Source organism: Mustelus asterias, chromosome 3, assembly GCF_964213995.1.
Source record: "Mustelus asterias chromosome 3, sMusAst1.hap1.1, whole genome shotgun sequence".
NCBI classification, from domain to species: Eukaryota; Metazoa; Chordata; class Chondrichthyes; order Carcharhiniformes; family Triakidae; genus Mustelus; species Mustelus asterias.
This window is the reverse complement of record NC_135803.1, coordinates 4,725,032-4,743,251: the sequence shown is the minus strand read 5'-3', so window position 1 is coordinate 4,743,251 and position 18,220 is coordinate 4,725,032. Positions and strand designations below refer to the sequence as shown.

Below are 18,220 nucleotides of genomic sequence, written 5' to 3'. Positions count from 1 at the left end.
ATGCTCCAGCACATTTCCTGTGTGCTCCGCAGGATCTATGAAGGGAATAAGTTATCCTTGACGGCTGTGTCAAAAAACTGACTGGGCCATGTCTCTCCCAGATGCTGGATATAAACTTGGCAGGCTTCGGACAAATGCAAATGCAAATGCAGTGTAATGAGTGTTTATCAACAGTCGCAAGGTGGCCCTGCTGAACCACTCTGTGAGGACAATGCTAATATAACTGGTAGGATTGTCGCCATGCTGCCGTGTGACAGATCACTATGTCAGAAGATTTGAACAGAAATGAGCAAAGAATGACTAAAACGTAATGAGAGAGCAGTGAGAGTATGGCAGAAAACTGGGTAGAAATATAAATGATGTGGAGATGCCGGCGTTGAACTGGGGTAAACACAGTAAGAGTTTTAACAACACCAGGTTAAAGTCCAACAGGTTTATTTTGCTACCAAATAAACCTGTTGGACTATAACTTGGTGTTGTTAAAACTCTTACTAGAAATATAAACACAGGTAGTGAGAGTTTCTACAAGTATTTTGAAAAAAAGCAAACATTGGTCCTCTAAATGGTGAGTTTGGGAAATTAATAATGGGAGGAAGGAAAAGGTGGAAGCATCAGTCTGAACTATCGAAGGCACAAGTAACATCCCAGAAATACATGTTATACAAGCGGTGAAAGGGACTTAACACAATTAGAATCAGCAGGGAAATGGTTTTGAGATAACTATTTGAACTAATGAGGTATATCCCAGGACGTTGTGGAAGTTTAGGGAGGAAATTGCGGGTCCCCTAGCCGAGATATTTGAATCATCGATAGTCACGGGTGAGGTGCCTGAATTTTGGAGAGTGGCAAATGTTGTGCCTTTGTTTAAAAAGGGCTGCAGGGAAAAGCCCGGGAACTACAGGCCAGTTAGCCTCACATCTGTGGTGGGTAAATTGTTGGAAGGTATTTTGAGAGACAGGATCGACAGGCATTTAGAGATGCAAGGACTGATTAGGGACAGTCAGCATGGCTTTGTGAGTGGAAAATCATGTCTCACAAATTTGATTGAGTTTTTTGAAGGGGTAACCAAGAAGGTAGATGAGGGCAGTGCAGTTGATGCTGTCTACATGGACTTTAGCAAGACCTTTGACAAGGTACCGCATGGTAATTTGTTGCACAAAGTTAAATCTCACGGGATCCATGGTGAGGTATCTAAATGGATAGAAAATTGGCTTCTTGACAGAAGCCAGAGGGTGGTTGTAGAGAGTTGTTTTTCAAACTGGAGGCCTGTGACCAGTGGTGTGCCTCAGGGATCAGTGCTGGGCCCACTGTTATTTGTCATTTATATTAATGATTTGGATGAGAATATAGGGGGCATGGTTAGTAGGTTTGCAGATGCCACCAAAATTGGTGGCATGGTGGACAGTGAGGAAGGTTATCTCCAATTGCAGCGGGATCTTGATCAATTGGGCCAGTGGGCTGACGAATGGCAGTGGAGTTTAATTTAGACAAATGCGAGGTAATGCATTTTGGTAGATTGAATCAGGGCAGGACTTACTCAGTTAATGGTAGGGTATTGGGGAGAGTTACAGAACAAAGAGATCTAGGGGTACATGTTCAAAGCTCCGTGAAAGTGGAGTCACAGGTGGACAGAGTGGTGAAGAAGGCATTCAGCATGCTTGGTTTCATCGGTCAGAACATTGAATACAGGAGTTGGGACATCTTGTTGAAGTTGTACAAGACATTGGTAAGGTCACACTTGGAATACTGTGTGCAATTCTGGTCACCCTATTATAGAAAGGATATTACTAAACTAGAAAGAGTGCAGAAAAGATTTACTAGGATGCGACCGGGACTTGATGGATTGAGTTATGAGGAGAGGCTGAATAGTCTGGGACTTTTTTCCTTGGGCGTAGGAGGTTGAGGCGTGACCTTATAGAGGTCTATAAAATAATGAGGGGCATAGACAAGGTCGATAGTCAATACCTTTTCCCAAAGGTAGGGGAGTCTAAAACTAGAGGGCATAGGTTTAAGGTGAGAGGGGAGAGATACAAAAGTGTCCAGAAGGGCAATTTTTTCACACACAGGGTGGTGAGTTTCTGGAACAAGCTGCCAGAGGTAGTAGTAGAGGTCGGTACAATTTTATCTTTTAAAAAGCATTTAGATAGTTACATGGGTACGATGGGTATAGAGGGATATGGGCCAAATGCGGGCAATTGGGATTAGTTTAGGGGTTTTAAACAAAAAGGGCGACATGGACAAGTTGGGCTGAAGGGCCTGTTTCCATGCTGTAAACCTCTATGACGCTATGACTATAACTAAGTGCTGACAAGTCACAAGGAGCTGATGAACTTCATTCCAACATCCTGAAAGAAGTGGCTTCAGTGATTGTCCAATCATTGGTTTTAATTTCTAATTTTACAATTCCATTGATTCTGGGAAAGTCTCAACAGATTGGAAAATAAAAAATGTAACTCTTCTGTTCGAGAAAGGAAGGATACAGAAAGCAGCTACCTCCAGGTCAGTTAACCTAACATCTGTCATAGAGTTAAGGAGGTTATAGCAGGGCATATGGTAAACCTTAATGAAATCAGGCAGAGTCAGCAAGATTTTATGAAGGGGAAATCATGTTTGATTAATTTATTGGCCTATTGTTGGGAACAGAGACATGGGTCGGAATTTTAACGCCTCGCCTGCCCTGATTCTGGGTCAGGCGAGGCTCATGTTGGCCTCGAGCGGGATTTTACCAGCCTTGTCCCAAGTGAGGTTGTAAAATCCCGCCCATGATGTCAATTTTTTTTATCTTTCACTCATCAGGACAGACAAGACAAGGCTGCCAATAGTAAAGAGAACAACAATTTATACTGCATGCAAAGAGAACGACGATTGGATTCTGATTGGTAAAGGCATTGCCATAAAAAATGCACCAGGGAACAGTCAACTGCCAAGCTTTTGTTTAAATTTAAATTAGGCAGGTTGACTCCGATTGGGGCATGTACCAACGAATGGCTGTCTCTACGCTTGTGTTTAGTTGAAAAAAGGCACAATGCGTGCATGCTCTTTTAGTCTGTAAAGGACAGGACCCCGTGTGTAATAATGTGTAGCTTCTAGCAGACATAAATAAGCCACACTGTGAGCCCAACTGATAATATAAAATTCCGTAGAGTAGGGTAGAGTCTATGAAAGGGTAATGCGCACATGGGCAGTAGGTGGAGATTAAGTGTTTTTTATTCATTCGTGGTACATGAGCGTCGTTGGCAGGCTAGCATTTATTGCCCATCCCTAGTTGCCCGAGGGCAGTTGAGAGTCAACCACATTGCTGATGCTCTGGAGTCACATGCAGCCCAGACCAGGTAAGGATGGCAGATTTCCTAAAGTGCCACCTTCCCTGAATTCCACCTTCTGTCTGTGGCGGGATTTGAACCCGGGATGCCAGAACATTAGCTGAATTTCTGGATTAATAGTCCAGCAATAATACCACTAGGCCATCGCCTTCCCTTATAGAATCCTGGAGGGGTACGATTGGTCATAGTTAGTAGATGGAGTGGGTTTGAATCACATTTTGCATCCTGGTCTTTCTTCTTTCATTTGTACATTTAGACTGAAGGCTACAGAAACCTCAACAGCTCCCCCATGTTTATGAAAGTATTTGCTCTTTTGTCTTCTAGGTGTGTGCTACGCTGAGTTTGGAGTACGGGTACCGAAAACTACCGGCTCAGCTTATACCTACAGTTATGTGACGGTGGGGGAGTTTGTGGCATTCTTCATTGGGTGGAATCTGATTTTGGAGTATCTGATTGGCACAGCCGCTGGTGCCAGTGCTCTGAGCAGTATGTTTGACTCATTGGCCAACCACACCATGAGTCGCTGGATAGTGGACTATGTTGGCACTTTAAATGGACTAGGTAGGTCAGTACGATCACTGCTGGAGTTAAGCAATAAAAAGCATTAGTTCTTAACTTTGTTAGAAGCACTGGAATCATGATTCTTGGCATTAGGTTGCTGTGAATTTAATTTTCAATTGTTTGCTTACAAGAGCTTGCATCCAATTTATTGAATGTACAACACAGAAATCAGCTCAGCAATTCCATATTGCCGTTTTGTTCCACATGAGCCTCCACCTTTCTACAGCATCTCATCACCTTGGCGTATCCTTTAATTCCTGTCTCTCTCATGTGTGTATCTAGCTTCCTCCTAAATGTATCTGTGCTATTCGCCCAAACTACTCCCGTCTGGTAACATTCCCACCAATCTCTGAGTAAGCAAGTTTCTCCTGAATTCCCTTTTGGATTTATCCGTGACTGTTACATATTTATGGCCTATTCATTTTGAAGTCTGAACGTGTGGAAGTGCCTTCTCTATGTCTACCCTATTGAAACTTTTCACTAATTTAAAGACCTTTATCAGCTCATCCCTTGGTGTTCTCTTTTCTAGAGAAAAGAACCTCAATTTGCTGTACTCATATCATAGTTTTCCTGATGGGAAGATATCACAAAGCATTTCAGAACTAATTAAGTATTGCTGAAGAGGAGCCAGTGTTGTATTGCTGGGAAAAGCAGAGCCAACTTGGAAACACAATGGTGGGAGTGTACGGCCTCGCTCATCCTGAAACCATAAAATCCCGCCCGAGGTCAACAGAACTTTACATATTCCTCCCCTCGCCTGCTCTGATTCCCATGGCAGGCAGGGTAGTAAAATTCTGGCAAATGTTCCCATAAACATCAGTGAGATGAAGAATAAGATACTCTATTTTAACAATGTTGGTTGAGGGATGAATGTTGGCCAGGACATTCGTGCAGGCTCCCAACAAATTCCTTTTCAATAGTCCCATCAAATTTTAATAAACACTTGAGATCTCAGATGGGGCCTCGGTTTAACATTTTGCCCAATTTTTGTTTATTCATTCATGGGACATGGGCGTTACTGGTTGGCCAGCATTTATTGCCCAAGAACATAGCGGTGGCTCTGGAGTCACAGGTAGGCCAGACCAGGTAAGGACGGCAGATTTTCTTTCCTAAAGGACATTAGTGAGCCAGATGGGTTTTTCCAACAATCGACAATGGTTTCATGGTCATCAGTAGATTCTTAATTCCAGATACTTTATTGAATTCAAATTCCACCATCTGCCGTGGCAGGATTTGAACCCGGGTCCCCAGAACATTAGTTGAGTTTCTGGATTAATAGTCAAGCAATAATACCACTAGGCCATTGCATCCCACATTGCTATTGGCTATAGCTATCTCTTTGCTGCCCTTTAAAGACCATTGATTGGATATTGCACAGATTTCATTGACAATTCTCCCATTGCCCCCACCTTATACTTTAACTTCAATCATAGAAGAGCACCCCTATTGACTTTTACAATTTCCTCTCTGGCTGTGCTTGAATTAAATTGGAATATTGTTGCTATTTGTGGTTTGGACATATATCTGTTCGGGAGCACTTCAGCACTAAGTTTGTTCTTTTAATGTTGGAACTTTACAGCTGGACAGATAGATCAGGCTGAAATGGATCTGAACTCTAGTCCCAGGGTGAACCAGCCACTGCACCATCATCCAGTTTGAGTGGCATGTCTTTCTGAGGACCAGATGTTTTGCATGTTGGCCCCCCTAACTTTGCTGAATGACAAATTGGTCTCAACCAGTTGGAATGGCAGCTTGTTGTTCTTTAAGGTAACTCTTGTGACTGAGTGGCCCTGTTTTCTGTGCCTTGTTTGTACAGGGAAAGGGGAAGAATCCTATCCTGACCTCCTGGCACTATTCATTGCTGTCATCGTGACAGCCATCGTTTCCCTGGGGGTGAAAAACTCTGTGGGGTTCAACAACGTGCTGAACATTATCAACTTGGCTGCCTGGGTATTTATCATGTTCTCCGGCCTCTTCTTCATCAACAGCTCCAACTGGGATGAAGGGAGATTTCTACCCTTTGGATGGTCTGGGGTGAGTAATAATCCCTGTGTTCATTATTGATCAATTCCATTTGGACGTAACAGGCATGGAATTAGTCTTCACCAGTAACAGGTACTGGAAGCCATCAGCCTGAACCATCCCTCAGTCACCTTTGACCTTCCCTCCATCTGATATTACCCTCACTCCATCACCCTTTCTCTGCGTTCATTGGCCCCGAGCTACCCACCATCTGAACTTTCATTCACCCTTGTGCCGCCCCAGTCACCATCAATCTGACCCACCAGCACTCTGGACCTTCCTCCATTACCTTCGACCTGTCATCCATCATCAAACTTCCCTCCATCACCCTTGACCTGCTCTTCGATACCCGTGACGCTCAGGATCTCAACATTGACCATCCATCTAGAACCCTGGATCTTCCCCCAATCTGCCTGTAGGTAGTGACCTTCCTTGTGCTGTCCATGAGCCGCATTAGACCCACCATGTCCTGCCCTCCCTCAGCCATGCCCAAATCAACTTGCGCTGTCGCAACCCACTTGCAATGCTTCGATCACCAAAAGAGAAAATGCTGGAAATTCTCAGCAGGTCTGGCAGCATCTGTAAGGAGAGAAAAGAGCTGATGTTTCGATGACCCTTTGTCAAAGCTCCTTTGTCAAAGCTCCAAACTACAATGCTTCAACACCTCCTCTCTCATTGCCCAACAAAGCTCCTCATGAAACAAAAAGAAGAAAAGCCCTCCTCATCTGGAGCTCATCACATTAAACCAGTTGTGAATCTGAAGACACATGTTTCTCATTTACTGAAGAATTAATTGTGAAGGAACCATTTAATCTGGCAAAATGATATCTTGATGAGTATACATGACATGCTAATGCATTAAAAATAGGTTCTCACTGTTTGCTGTCAGGAAACTCAATCTGCCTTCAATCTGTCACAATCTTCCTTCCCTTATTTCATCCCAGCATCAGGAAGCTGACATTATGCTTCCTAGATAATTAAGTGTACTCAAATGTTTTGAATCCACCCAGGTATGTCCGAGACATACAAGATTCCTCACTCAGATCGCAGTTCTATCCACGTACTGAGGCCCACACTCAGCGCCATGGAGCACCATATGTACACACTGGACCTCTCTCTCCATCAGCATTGACTCGCTATATCACAGTTCCATTTCATTATTCATCTCATCTGACAAACACTCCTGAGGACGACTAATCATTGAATCATAGAAGCCCTACATTGCAGAAGCAGGCCATTTGGCCCATCGAGTCTAAACTAACTTTCCGACAGAGCATCTCACCCAGACCCTATCCATGTAACCCCACATATTTACCCTGCTAATCCCCCTATCCTGTACGTTTTGGGACACTAAGGGACAATTTACCATGGCCAATCAACCTAACCTGCACATCTTTGTAATAATGGGCTCGAAATGTTAACTCTGTTTCTCTCTCCAGTGATACTGCCAGACCTGTTGAGTTTCCCAGCACTTTGTGTTTTTGTTTTAATTAAGTGCGCTTACCCACCTCATTTCTTGATGCCAAGAGCAGCACAGGGTTCCAGCCAAAGAGTGAGTTTTTCAGGGCAAGAAAGGGTGTTCAGAAGTAGTTATGATTTCACGCACCTGAAGAAACTCAAACCTTATCCAACAAGGTGTAACTTTTTCAAGGGTTTTTAGAGAGACAATAATATTATAAAAATGAAAGTTTGAATTAGCTCAAACAATTTCTAAAATGTTTATATATGATGCCCTCAACAATGCGCCTTGTGATGGGACAGGAAATCAGTGACAATAAATTCTGGATTTCCAAGTTCTATTGTGCAAAGTGCAGATGACTAGGATAGTTTTGCCATCAATGGTTGTTTTTATTTGCCATCAATCTTGGTTTTTATTTCTCTCTGCCCAACCGGCAGCAGATGAGTGACGCAAAAATGAATTGACCACTGCAGATACTTGCGCAGACTCGTCAACTAATTTGTGTCAATGTTGTCGTCCTTTGCGCAAAGCTAAATTAAATTATTTTAAGTGGTTTTCTGGCAGTGTTTCAGCAGCAGCCATTGTCATTTACCCGACTGAATTACGCCAGAATTTTAAAACTGGAGCCTGCTTGTTTATGACAACATGGATTCTTAACTTATTGGCTTGGCTACATTCCAAAAAAGGCCTTACCTTGGTCTGCAGCGCAGCTGCTCCTCTATTTGTTGCTCATCACTCAGGTTTCAGCTCTGAGCTGATGTGTGGCTCTGTGCTGAAAGACAAATGAGTCCCAGAAATTGCTGCAGCAAACACAAAATATAGTGGCTGAAATTCTCCGTCCTCGTTCAAAGAGCAAAGATCAAAGAAAATTACAGCGCAGGAACAGGCCCTTTGGCCCTTCAAGCCTGCACCGACCATGCTGTCTGACTGAACTAAAACCCCCTACCCTTCTGGGGACCATATCCCTCTTATTCCCATCCTTTTCATGTATTTGTCCAGATGCCCCTTAAAAGTCACTATCGTATGAGAGGACACAGGTTTAAGGTGCTGGGGGGTAGGTACAGGGGAGATGTTAGGGGGAAGTGTTTCACACAGAGGGTGGTGGGCGAGTGGAATTGGCTGCCGTCAGTGGCGGTGGAGGCAAACTCAATGGGGTCTTTTAAGAGACTCCTGGATGAGTACATGGGACTTAATAGGATGGAGGGTTATAGGTAGGCCTGGAAGGCAGGGATATGTTCGGCACAACTTGTGGGGCTGAAGGGCCTGTTTTGTGCTGTAGTTTTTCTATGTTTCTATGTTTCTATGTATCTGCTTCGACTACCTCCCCTGGCAGCGAGTTCCAAGCACCCACCACCCTCAGTGTAAAAACCTTGCCTCATACATCTCCTTTAATCCTTGCCCCTCGCACCTTAAACCTATGCCCCCTAGTAATTTACTCTTCCACCCTGGGAAAAAGCTTCTGACTATCCACGCTGTCCATGACCCTCATAATCTTGTAGACTTCTATCAGGTCGCCCCTCAACCTCCGTCGTTCCACTGAGAACAAACCAAGTTATTCCAAACTCTCCTCATAGCTGATGCCCTCCATATCAGGCAACATCCTGGTAAATCTTTTCTGTACCCTCTCCAAAGCCTCCACATCCTTCTGGTAGTGTGGCGACCAGAATTGAACACTATATTCCAAATGCAGCCGAACTAAGGTTCTATAAAGCTGCAACATGACTTGCCAATTTTTAAACTCGATGCCCCAGCTGGTGAAGGCAAGCAGCTGCGATTTTCCAGTGCAGCTGAACGTGAATGGAGTTTTGACTGGAATGGCAAATTTTCTGTTTTCACTCGCAACGAGTCCCGCTACAGATATGAAAATCCCACCCCGTAATTGGAGGAAGAAAAGAAAAGATGGGTTGCGCAGAAATAGGCACTTTGTGTTTTTTGCACTGTGAAGTGAGGTGTGAATAACTCTGTGACTGCAGCGGAGTTGGAGATAGAGCCCTCCGCATTCTGAATAGAAAGCAAACCTGAAAACCCTTATGAAGACCAGCATTGAGCCTATTCCTTATCACTGTCAGCACCAGCATTCCAAAGGGAGTTTTCACTGAAAGAAACACCATAGTATTAAGAGCAATCACATCTTTGGAATCTGTCAGAACATGTCCTGGTGTCCACTCAGATTCAAAGCAGCAATCAGTAAATCTGGAAACATTTGTGCTGTTCTCTGGGCTTGACTTTCAGATTCATCGGGCGGAATTTTACCGGCACGTCCGCCCGAGTTTCGTACGATTGCGCCCGAGGCCAACGGAGAATGCCATTCTCCAAGCTTCGCCTGCCCCTGGAATCGGGGTGGGCGTGGCGGTAAAATTCTGGCCATAGTGTGTCAATTACCTCTCAAACTGTAATCTCACATTGGATTCACTTAGTAAAGCAACAATGTGATCAAATTTCACATGGGTCTTTTTCCAAGGGACTACGACCTCACATTTATAAAATATATATAGATATCCTCATGGTTATTTCTAAAGTTTAAAAATATGAACAAAGAACCTTAAAGTGGCGGAAACTGTGTCTGCCTATGGCCCCAGGACAAAAGAATCCACTTTGTAGTTTTGGAAATCTCACCCTTGTTATCTCTGAGGAACTACTACTGATCACCTGGGAACTGCACAGGCCAACCCCAAAGAGAACTATGTAAAGGCCTTCTACATTTAATAACCCTGGCTGGCCAGAAGGAGATAGATTGTCTTTTCAGAAAAAGATCCCACAACCTTCCTTCCAATTCCTAATTGCTGAGACAGTTAATAGCTTCAGAATTCAAACAATGGATACAGACACCTCTTTTGAAAAAGACCAGGTAGAGGGGTAGGGGATCATGTGACATGGATCTCTCGCTTGTAGAACAAATAATATTACCTTGCTGAACTGAATATGTCAGTCTGCTGTTTATCATCTACCAGCAATCTCACAGAAAAGATACTCTGTCCAGGATGAACACCTGGCCCCAACTACACTATTTCAGCCGGAAATCCTGTACAATTGCCTACCAGACTGATTCACCACTGTCTGTCTATCTCACCTTTTGAAGCCAACACCGTGGGAAAAATGAATTATCCAGCATCGGTTTTCAATCCTTTTTTAAATTTATTTTTTCATGCGGGTGTTATTGCCAGGGTCAGCATTTGTTGCCCATCCCTATTTTCCCTTGATGTAGGCCATTTCAGAAGGTAGTTAAGAGTCAACCACATTACTGTGGATATGGAATCACATGTAGGCCAAACCACAAAAGGATGGCAAATTTCCTTCCCTAAAGGGCATTAGTGAACAGTGAACAACAATCAATGATAGTTTCAATTTCAATGTTACTGAGTCCAGCTTTCAATTTCAGATTTATTAATTGAATTGAAATTCTACTGGATGTCCTGGTGTGATTTGAACGCACATTCCCAGAGCAGTAGCCTGGGCCTCTGTATTACTAGTTCATTGACATTACCGCTATTTACCGCTGACATTCGTGATGGAATACCTCAGTGGACTTTGATATTAGGCACTGGAACTCATGTGAACCAATATTTACTTTCTCTGTGCCTTTTTTACTGTAAAACCTTTTCTTTATCCATCTCTTACTGTCTGAGCGTGGAGGCCACTTTTGTGACCCTCCTCCCATATTTTAATAGTGTGCAAATAAAGTAACCTTTTTTAGTTCATCCTATCTAAGTTTACTGTGAAGTTATGAATAGAAAATTGGATAACAAGTGGCTGGGAAATATGTCACTGCTTACAAAAAGGAAACACGTCAAAACACCATTCTGTTTGTGGACAAGTGGTGAGAGGAGAACTGAGTGCAGTTTAAATTCACCTCTCTCCTGCCCATAACATTTTTCAGACCCCAGTAGGAAGGGATTTGCCTTGTGCAATGTCTATGAAGGTGGCATGTCCTATGCACGTGGTCAATTATTGCAGACTTTATTTATTACCTTGGTGATAGTCCATCAGCTGGAACCTGGTCACCCCATCTTTTGGCCGCAGCCTCCATGATATTCTTCCCAGGATGGAATCCCCGCCTGCTCCTATAGAGTCACAGATACATACTCAGGAGTTCTCAGTCAAGGGGCAGTGCAGGTACTGGCCAGCAGGAATGGTTATCGGGTTCAGAGTCACTGTCGGTACTGGCCAATGAGCATGGGTGTATGATCAAGAGTCAGTTCAGGTGCTATGCAATAGGGTTGGTGTGAGGTCAAGAGCCAGTGTGGTAATTGGCCAACAGGAAAGGTGTGGGCTCAAAGATCCATGCAGGTACTGACAAATGGGAATGGTGTAAAACGTGGGCCTCCAAATAAAAATGAACGAACAATTTAAAGAAAGAATATTATTAATTATTGCAAATACCTTCTGACAGAACTCGCAACTGGTACCAGTTATATCTCCATGGGACTGGGGGAGGAGGAATCTGACACCACTCAGTGCAACACACCCCCACCAATGTTCCTACTCCTTTACCAGAACATATCTGGTTCCAAGTTAAAACACTATTCCCCAGCCAGGAAAGATCCAGCTAATCTTCCAAATGTTTTAACTTGGAACCAGATATGTTTCAACATCATCAAAGGCAAGTGGGTCTTAGATTTGTCAGATCTGTTAATGATATAGACCAGAATTTTATCGCCTCGCCCGCCATGGTAATCGGAGCAGGCAAGGGTCGGACCAAGGAAAGGTTCGTTGATCTCGGGCGGGATTTTATGGCTTTGGGACGAGCGAGGCCATAAAATCTCACCCATAGTTTCTAAAGTGCTTTCAAAATGGAACTGGTTCCTCTGAAATACAGAGAAAAAGGCACGGCAGCGAAAATACAAAGAAAATGGTATGGCACTAATGTTGACCTCATTCAAAGAGTTAGCATTGCACTGAGAGGCTGAATGACCTCACCTGTACAGTAAGATTTCATGATTTTATTCGATGAAAGAAAATCTTGCATTGATTCAACACCTTCCATGACATCATGATATCCCAATCCACTTTACAGCCAATAAAACACTTTGAAAGTGGAGTCATTCTAAAGTAGGAAGTGTTGCAGCCAAAATTCGCACAACATGATCCCCAAGGAGCAATGTGACAAAATCATTTGATAATCCCACTGGCTGAGGAATGAACACTGACGAGGGTAGAATAGGAACTCCCTTGCACGTCCTGAAATAGTGCCATTCATCTTACAGTTTTTAATATCTCAACCCAAGAATGGCTCCTCCAACTGTGTAGCACTTCCTCAGCACTGCACTGGGTGACAGTGCTACCCACGGAGCCACAACTGACACATTTAGTAAATCTGAGTGCATGGGTTGAAACAGGAGTTTCCCAATACCTCATTTCTATAAGAGATGTCTTTTCCCCTGATTTGATTTTACAATCTGTTGGTTACAGGTGCTCCAGGGAGCTGCAACGTGTTTTTATGCATTTATCGGCTTTGACATAATCGCCACAACGGGAGAGGAAGCAAAGAGTCCAAACACTTCCATCCCCTACGCTATCACTGCTTCCCTGGTGATCTGCCTGACTGCATATGTGTCTGTGAGTGAAAAATTATCTTTGATGGTTAAATGTAATCCAAAACTCCACTGCTTAAGGCCATTTTTGTGACTAAAGTAAAGTTTTTAAAGTTTATTTATTAGTGTCACAAGTCGGCTTACATTAACACTGCAATGAAGTTACTGTGAAAATCCCCCGAGTCGCCACACTCTGGCACCTGTTCGGGTACACTGAGGGAGAATTTAGCATGGCCAATGCACCTAACCTGCACATCTTTGGAGTGTATGAGGAAACCGGAGCACCCGGAGGAAACCCACGCTGACACGGGGAGAATGTGCAAACTCCACAAAGTGACCCAAGACCGGGAATCGAACCCAGGTCTCTGGCGCTGTGAGGCAGCAGTGCTAACCACTGTGCCACTGTGCAGCCCCCATTTAACTCCCTCCCTTTTTAAGGTAGATCTACCTCTGTGACCAATCCCTGTTTTCATATCGCCTTGTGTGGCTCGCTGTCAAATTATGGCACTATATATATGCAAGTTATTGTTGTTATTGCTCTGGAATGCGTAGAACCATAGAATCCCAAAAGTGCAGACCATTCAGCTCACTGCGTCTGCATTGACTCTCTGAAAGAGCATTTTACCTAGATTCACTCCCCCCAGCCCCCACCCTATCCTTGTAATCCCATGCGTTAACATAGCTAATTCACCTAACCTTCACATTTTTGGACTGTGGGAATAAACCCACACAGACACGGGGAGAACACACAAACTCCACACAGACAGTCACACAAGATAGCTCCCAGAATTGAACTTGGGTGCCTGATGCTACGAGATAGCAGTGCTAACTATTGTGCCCTATGTAAATATAGTAGCATAATCTTCATTTATCTTTTGGTTTTAGAGGTTTATGAATCAAGGCATAATTTTGTTTTCAAGTTATACCCCTATGTCCTTCTGGATGGTAAATATACAAAGAACAAAAGAACAAAGAACACTATAGCACAGGAACAGACCCTTCGGCCTACCAAGTCTGTGCCGACACAGATGTCTCTCGAATCTAATATTTTCTTGCCTCTATGTGGTCCATATCCCTCTATTCCCTGCCTATTCATGTATCTATCCAGATGCTTCTTGAACACTGTTATAGAACCTGCTTCCACCATCTGCTCCAGCAGCAGGTTTCAGGCATTCACCACCCTCTGTGTGAAAAACTTGCTCCTTACATCTCTTTTAAACTTTCCCCCTCTCATTTTCAACCAATATCCCCGAGTAATTAAAGTTTATTTATTCGTCATGAGTAAAGCTTACATTAACACTACAATGAAGTTACTTTGAAATTCTCCTAGTCGCCACACTTCAGCTCCTGTTTGGGTCACGCAGACAAGGGAGAACATGCAAACTCCACACAGCCAAGTGACCCAAGCCGGGAATCAAACCCGGGTCCCTGGCGCTGTGAGGTAGCAGTGCTAACCACTGTGCCACCGTGCCTCCCATAATTGACCCTTCAACCCTGGGAAAAGGACTCTCCACTCTATCCAAGCCTGTCATAATCTTGTAAACCTCTATCAGGTCCCCCCTCATCCTCTGATGCTCCAATGAAAACAATCCAAGTTTGTTCAACCTTTCTTCATAGTCCATATCCTCCAAACCAGGCAACATCCTGGTAAATCTCTTCTGCACCCTTTCCAATGCATCAACATCCTTCCAGTAGTGTGGCGACCAGAATTGTACACAATACTCCAAATGTGGCCGAACCAAAGTCTTATACAGCTGCAACATGATTTTCCAATTCCCATACTCAGCGCTCTGACCGATGAAGACCAGCGTGCCATACACCTTCTTGACCACCTTGTCCACCTGAGTTGCCACCTTCAGGGAACTGTGGATTTGCATGCCAGGATCCCTCTGTATGCTAATATTTCTAGGGGATCTACCATTTACTGTATACTTTCCTTTTGCAATGGACCTTCCAAATCGCATCACCTCACATTTGTTTAGGTTAAATTCCATCTGCCATCTTTTGACCCAAGTCTCCAGCTGATTTATATCCTGCTATATGCTCTGACAGTCCTCCTCACTATCCGCTACTCCCCCAATTTCTGTATCATCTGCAAATTTACTAATCAGACCACCTATATTTTCCTCCAAATCATTTATATATATTACAAACGGAGGACCCAGTACTGATCCTAGTGGAACACCGCTTGTCACAGGCCTCCATTCAGAAACGCACCCTTCCAATGTTACCCTCTGCCTTCTTTGACCGAGCCAGTTTTGTATCTATCTTACCAGCTCACCTCGATCCCATGTGACTTCATCTTTTATGTCAGCCTGCCATGACGAACCTTATCGAAGGCTTTACTAAAGTTCATGTATACAACATCCACTGCCCTGCCCTGATCAATCTTTCTTGTCACTTCCTCAAAGAACTCAACCAAGTTTGAGAGACACAACCTCCCCTTCACAAAACCATGCTGCCTGTCACTAATAAGCCTATTCTCCTCCAGATGTGAGTACATCCTGTCCCTAAGAATCTTCTCCAATAATTTCTCCACCACTGATGTAAGGCTCACAGGCCTGTAATTTCCCAGATTGTCTCTTCTGCCCTTCTTAAACAGAGGAACAATGTTAGCTACTCTCCAATCCTCTGGTACCTTGCCTGTGGCTAAAGGGGATACAAAGATTTTGGCCAAGACCTCAGCAATTTCTTCTCTTGTCTCTCTCGGTATTTTGGGATAGACCTTATCTGGCCCTGGAGACCTGTCCACCTTAATGTTTTTCAAAACCTCCAAAACCTCCTCCTGTTTTATCTCAACATGTCCATGAATGTCAACATCCCCCTTTCTACACTCACCATCCACCACATCCTTCTTCTTTGCGAAGGTCCTTCCTTGTAGGACTGAGCTAATCTGGTTCAGTTCAGTCCACGTTTTGGCCAAAGATGAATTAGTTGATCTCATTCAGGTTACCAGATATTGTGCTATGTTTGACCTAAACACATCTGTGAATGATCTGTTACAATTTAACTGGGTTTTCTCCTCCTGACCGTGATCTACTGGGAGTGTGCATAAGAATTTGGCTCAGCTGTACTCTGTCTCCATGGTATAGTTTTCAACCCTCTAGGATTATTCAGGAGTTGCCAGGAATTGTATCCTGCCTCCAGGACACAGCTGTAAGCAACAGCCAGGAAAAATATCACAGGAACATTAAATGTAACCTTGGATTTTTAAATGTTCTTTGAACATTTTTAGCTCTTTAAATATTGGAGATGGAGAGAAAATGCACTTTTTTTTACCAAAGTTCAATAATAATCCTCTTGGGTGACTAATGTTTTGTTCACTTCCCAATTGGCCATGGGAAGACTGAACCAGGTGAGTGGACCAATGGCAAGGGTAGGGTGGTTCGAGGTGTGAAGTCATGTCATAACACCGCTGGGAATAGATCCATTGCAGTATTTGGAAACTCTAGTCCATGGTCAAATAATCTGTCCACTTCATCGAGACTCAAACATGAAGAATGAAGCATAGTGCTTTAGTCTAGGAAGAGTCAGGAGAGGAAAAGTGAGTCTTTTGTTGTTGAGTAGCTCAGCAACTGTGCACGGATCTGTGGTGCAAGAAATGATTAAAAGGAATAATGGAGATGAGATAAAAGTGGAAGTAGCAGCAAGCTTGGAGATGCAGTGTGAAGAAGAAAAAAGAGGAGGATAAAAGAGTTCTACAGTGCGATTGTTTTGGTGAAAAGAATTAGTTAAAAACTCGAATGTTTGCCAGGTCCATCAAGTGAAACAAGGTGACATGGGCCATTCAGAAAATTGTCAACAAATTTCTCCACAAAAGTTTGAAGTCCATTACCGCACAAATGATTTGGAAACTGGGTTTCTCTATAGGTGAGGGAGCTGGTTGAGAATAGGCAAATAGGTGCACACATACTGCACCACACTCAGTGTCTCTCTCCTGTAAACTCGCATAATAGTTCTCAGTAAAAAGCCAGATGTTTCGGCACTCTGTCCAGACTCTGCACCTGGTTCTCGAATCTTTACATTCTTGATGCAAACCAGGAGCCAGCATCCGGCCTCCTTCCCGCCCTGGGCAATCATTGTGGGGAGTTGATTACAATAAATATTAGATGGTAATGGTTCCTCTTAACTCTTTGCCTGCCACTGGTCCTGGCTAGATGCCGCACCCCAACACCAATTACTCTTAGAGCCACACGCTGCCCACCCACACCCTTCCCACTCATACCCTGCGCACCCACACCCTGCACACCCACACCTTCCCATTCCTCTCATGGCAGCTGCAGACTTGGCTGTACAGCAGCTGCAGAGTACAATTTTGTTTGCCATGTAGAAAGTGACTCATTCAAAACTTCACACAAGTGCTTTATGTTCCCTCAACCAAGTCTCGATGTGAAAGCCGAAACAGTCTAACTGAGCATGGGAGAAACCATTTTAGCATGACTTTCACTTTGCCACTTTTGTCCAAGATGGCACCGGAGCAAGGCGATTTCTTGCGAGCTGTGCCCAGCATACCCTCTAATTCTATCTTTCACTCGTGTTCTATGCTTTTAGAACTGTACACTAGCTCTTTTAAACTCTGTAGCAATGCTTTAATTATACCCTAGCTGTGACTGTAACCCTCTCCTTTCCTTCTCTATGAACGGTATGCTTTGTTTGTATCGTGCGCAAGAAACAATACTTTTCACTGTATGCGAATACATGTGATAATAAGAAATCAAATCAAAATCATCCAATAGCAATAAAGCATTGGGATCACTGACTGGTTTTCTCCTTTCTAACTTCAATTGACTGAAGCCACCCAGCCTATTTCTCCTCCAAGGCTAGTAAACGTGGACCAGGATTGAACTTGGGATCTTGCGAGGCTGTGGGTTGTTCACTGTACTACTCACTGAGCCTTTGATGTTACCCACACCATTCCCAGAATAGTCCATGTCTTGAGGGTTCCTTTGATAGTTGGATACCAAACCTGAAGCATGTTGAGTGAAGGAGAAGACTGAGACAGAGAAGTGAATAACATGGTTGATATCTGGCCGGGAGCTTCCCTGACTGTTCTTGTTAAATGTTCCATTACATTGATTTCAGCATTCACACTGCACTTTACAGCAATATGCTGCAGTTGAATTGTTGCCAGAAGTCCCTCCAGCAATATGCAAGCAGATGGGATAGAATAACAGGCAAGCTATTGTAACAGAGATATCTGAATATAGATCTCACGTCAAACCATTAGACAGATTGGGATAAACCCTAATATAAGCACTTGCATTAAAAATACATACTGTAATTAGTAATTTAAAAGGAGTCAAGGAAACTCATTTATTCAGATA

The 18,220-nt window shown here is 43.6% G+C and overlaps 1 protein-coding gene across 1 annotated transcript in view; it reads left to right on the top strand.

The window, feature by feature from the left end:
- Window positions 1–18,220, top strand: part of slc7a14a (solute carrier family 7 member 14a) — a 63,493-nt gene that overhangs the window by 28,978 nt on the left and 16,295 nt on the right. Inside the window, exons 2-4 of the mRNA XM_078201527.1 lie at window positions 3,648–3,884; window positions 5,701–5,918; window positions 12,775–12,921. Of these exons, the coding sequence (XP_078057653.1) occupies window positions 3,648–3,884; window positions 5,701–5,918; window positions 12,775–12,921 (602 nt within the window). The remainder of the gene's footprint in view (window positions 1–3,647; window positions 3,885–5,700; window positions 5,919–12,774; window positions 12,922–18,220) is intronic.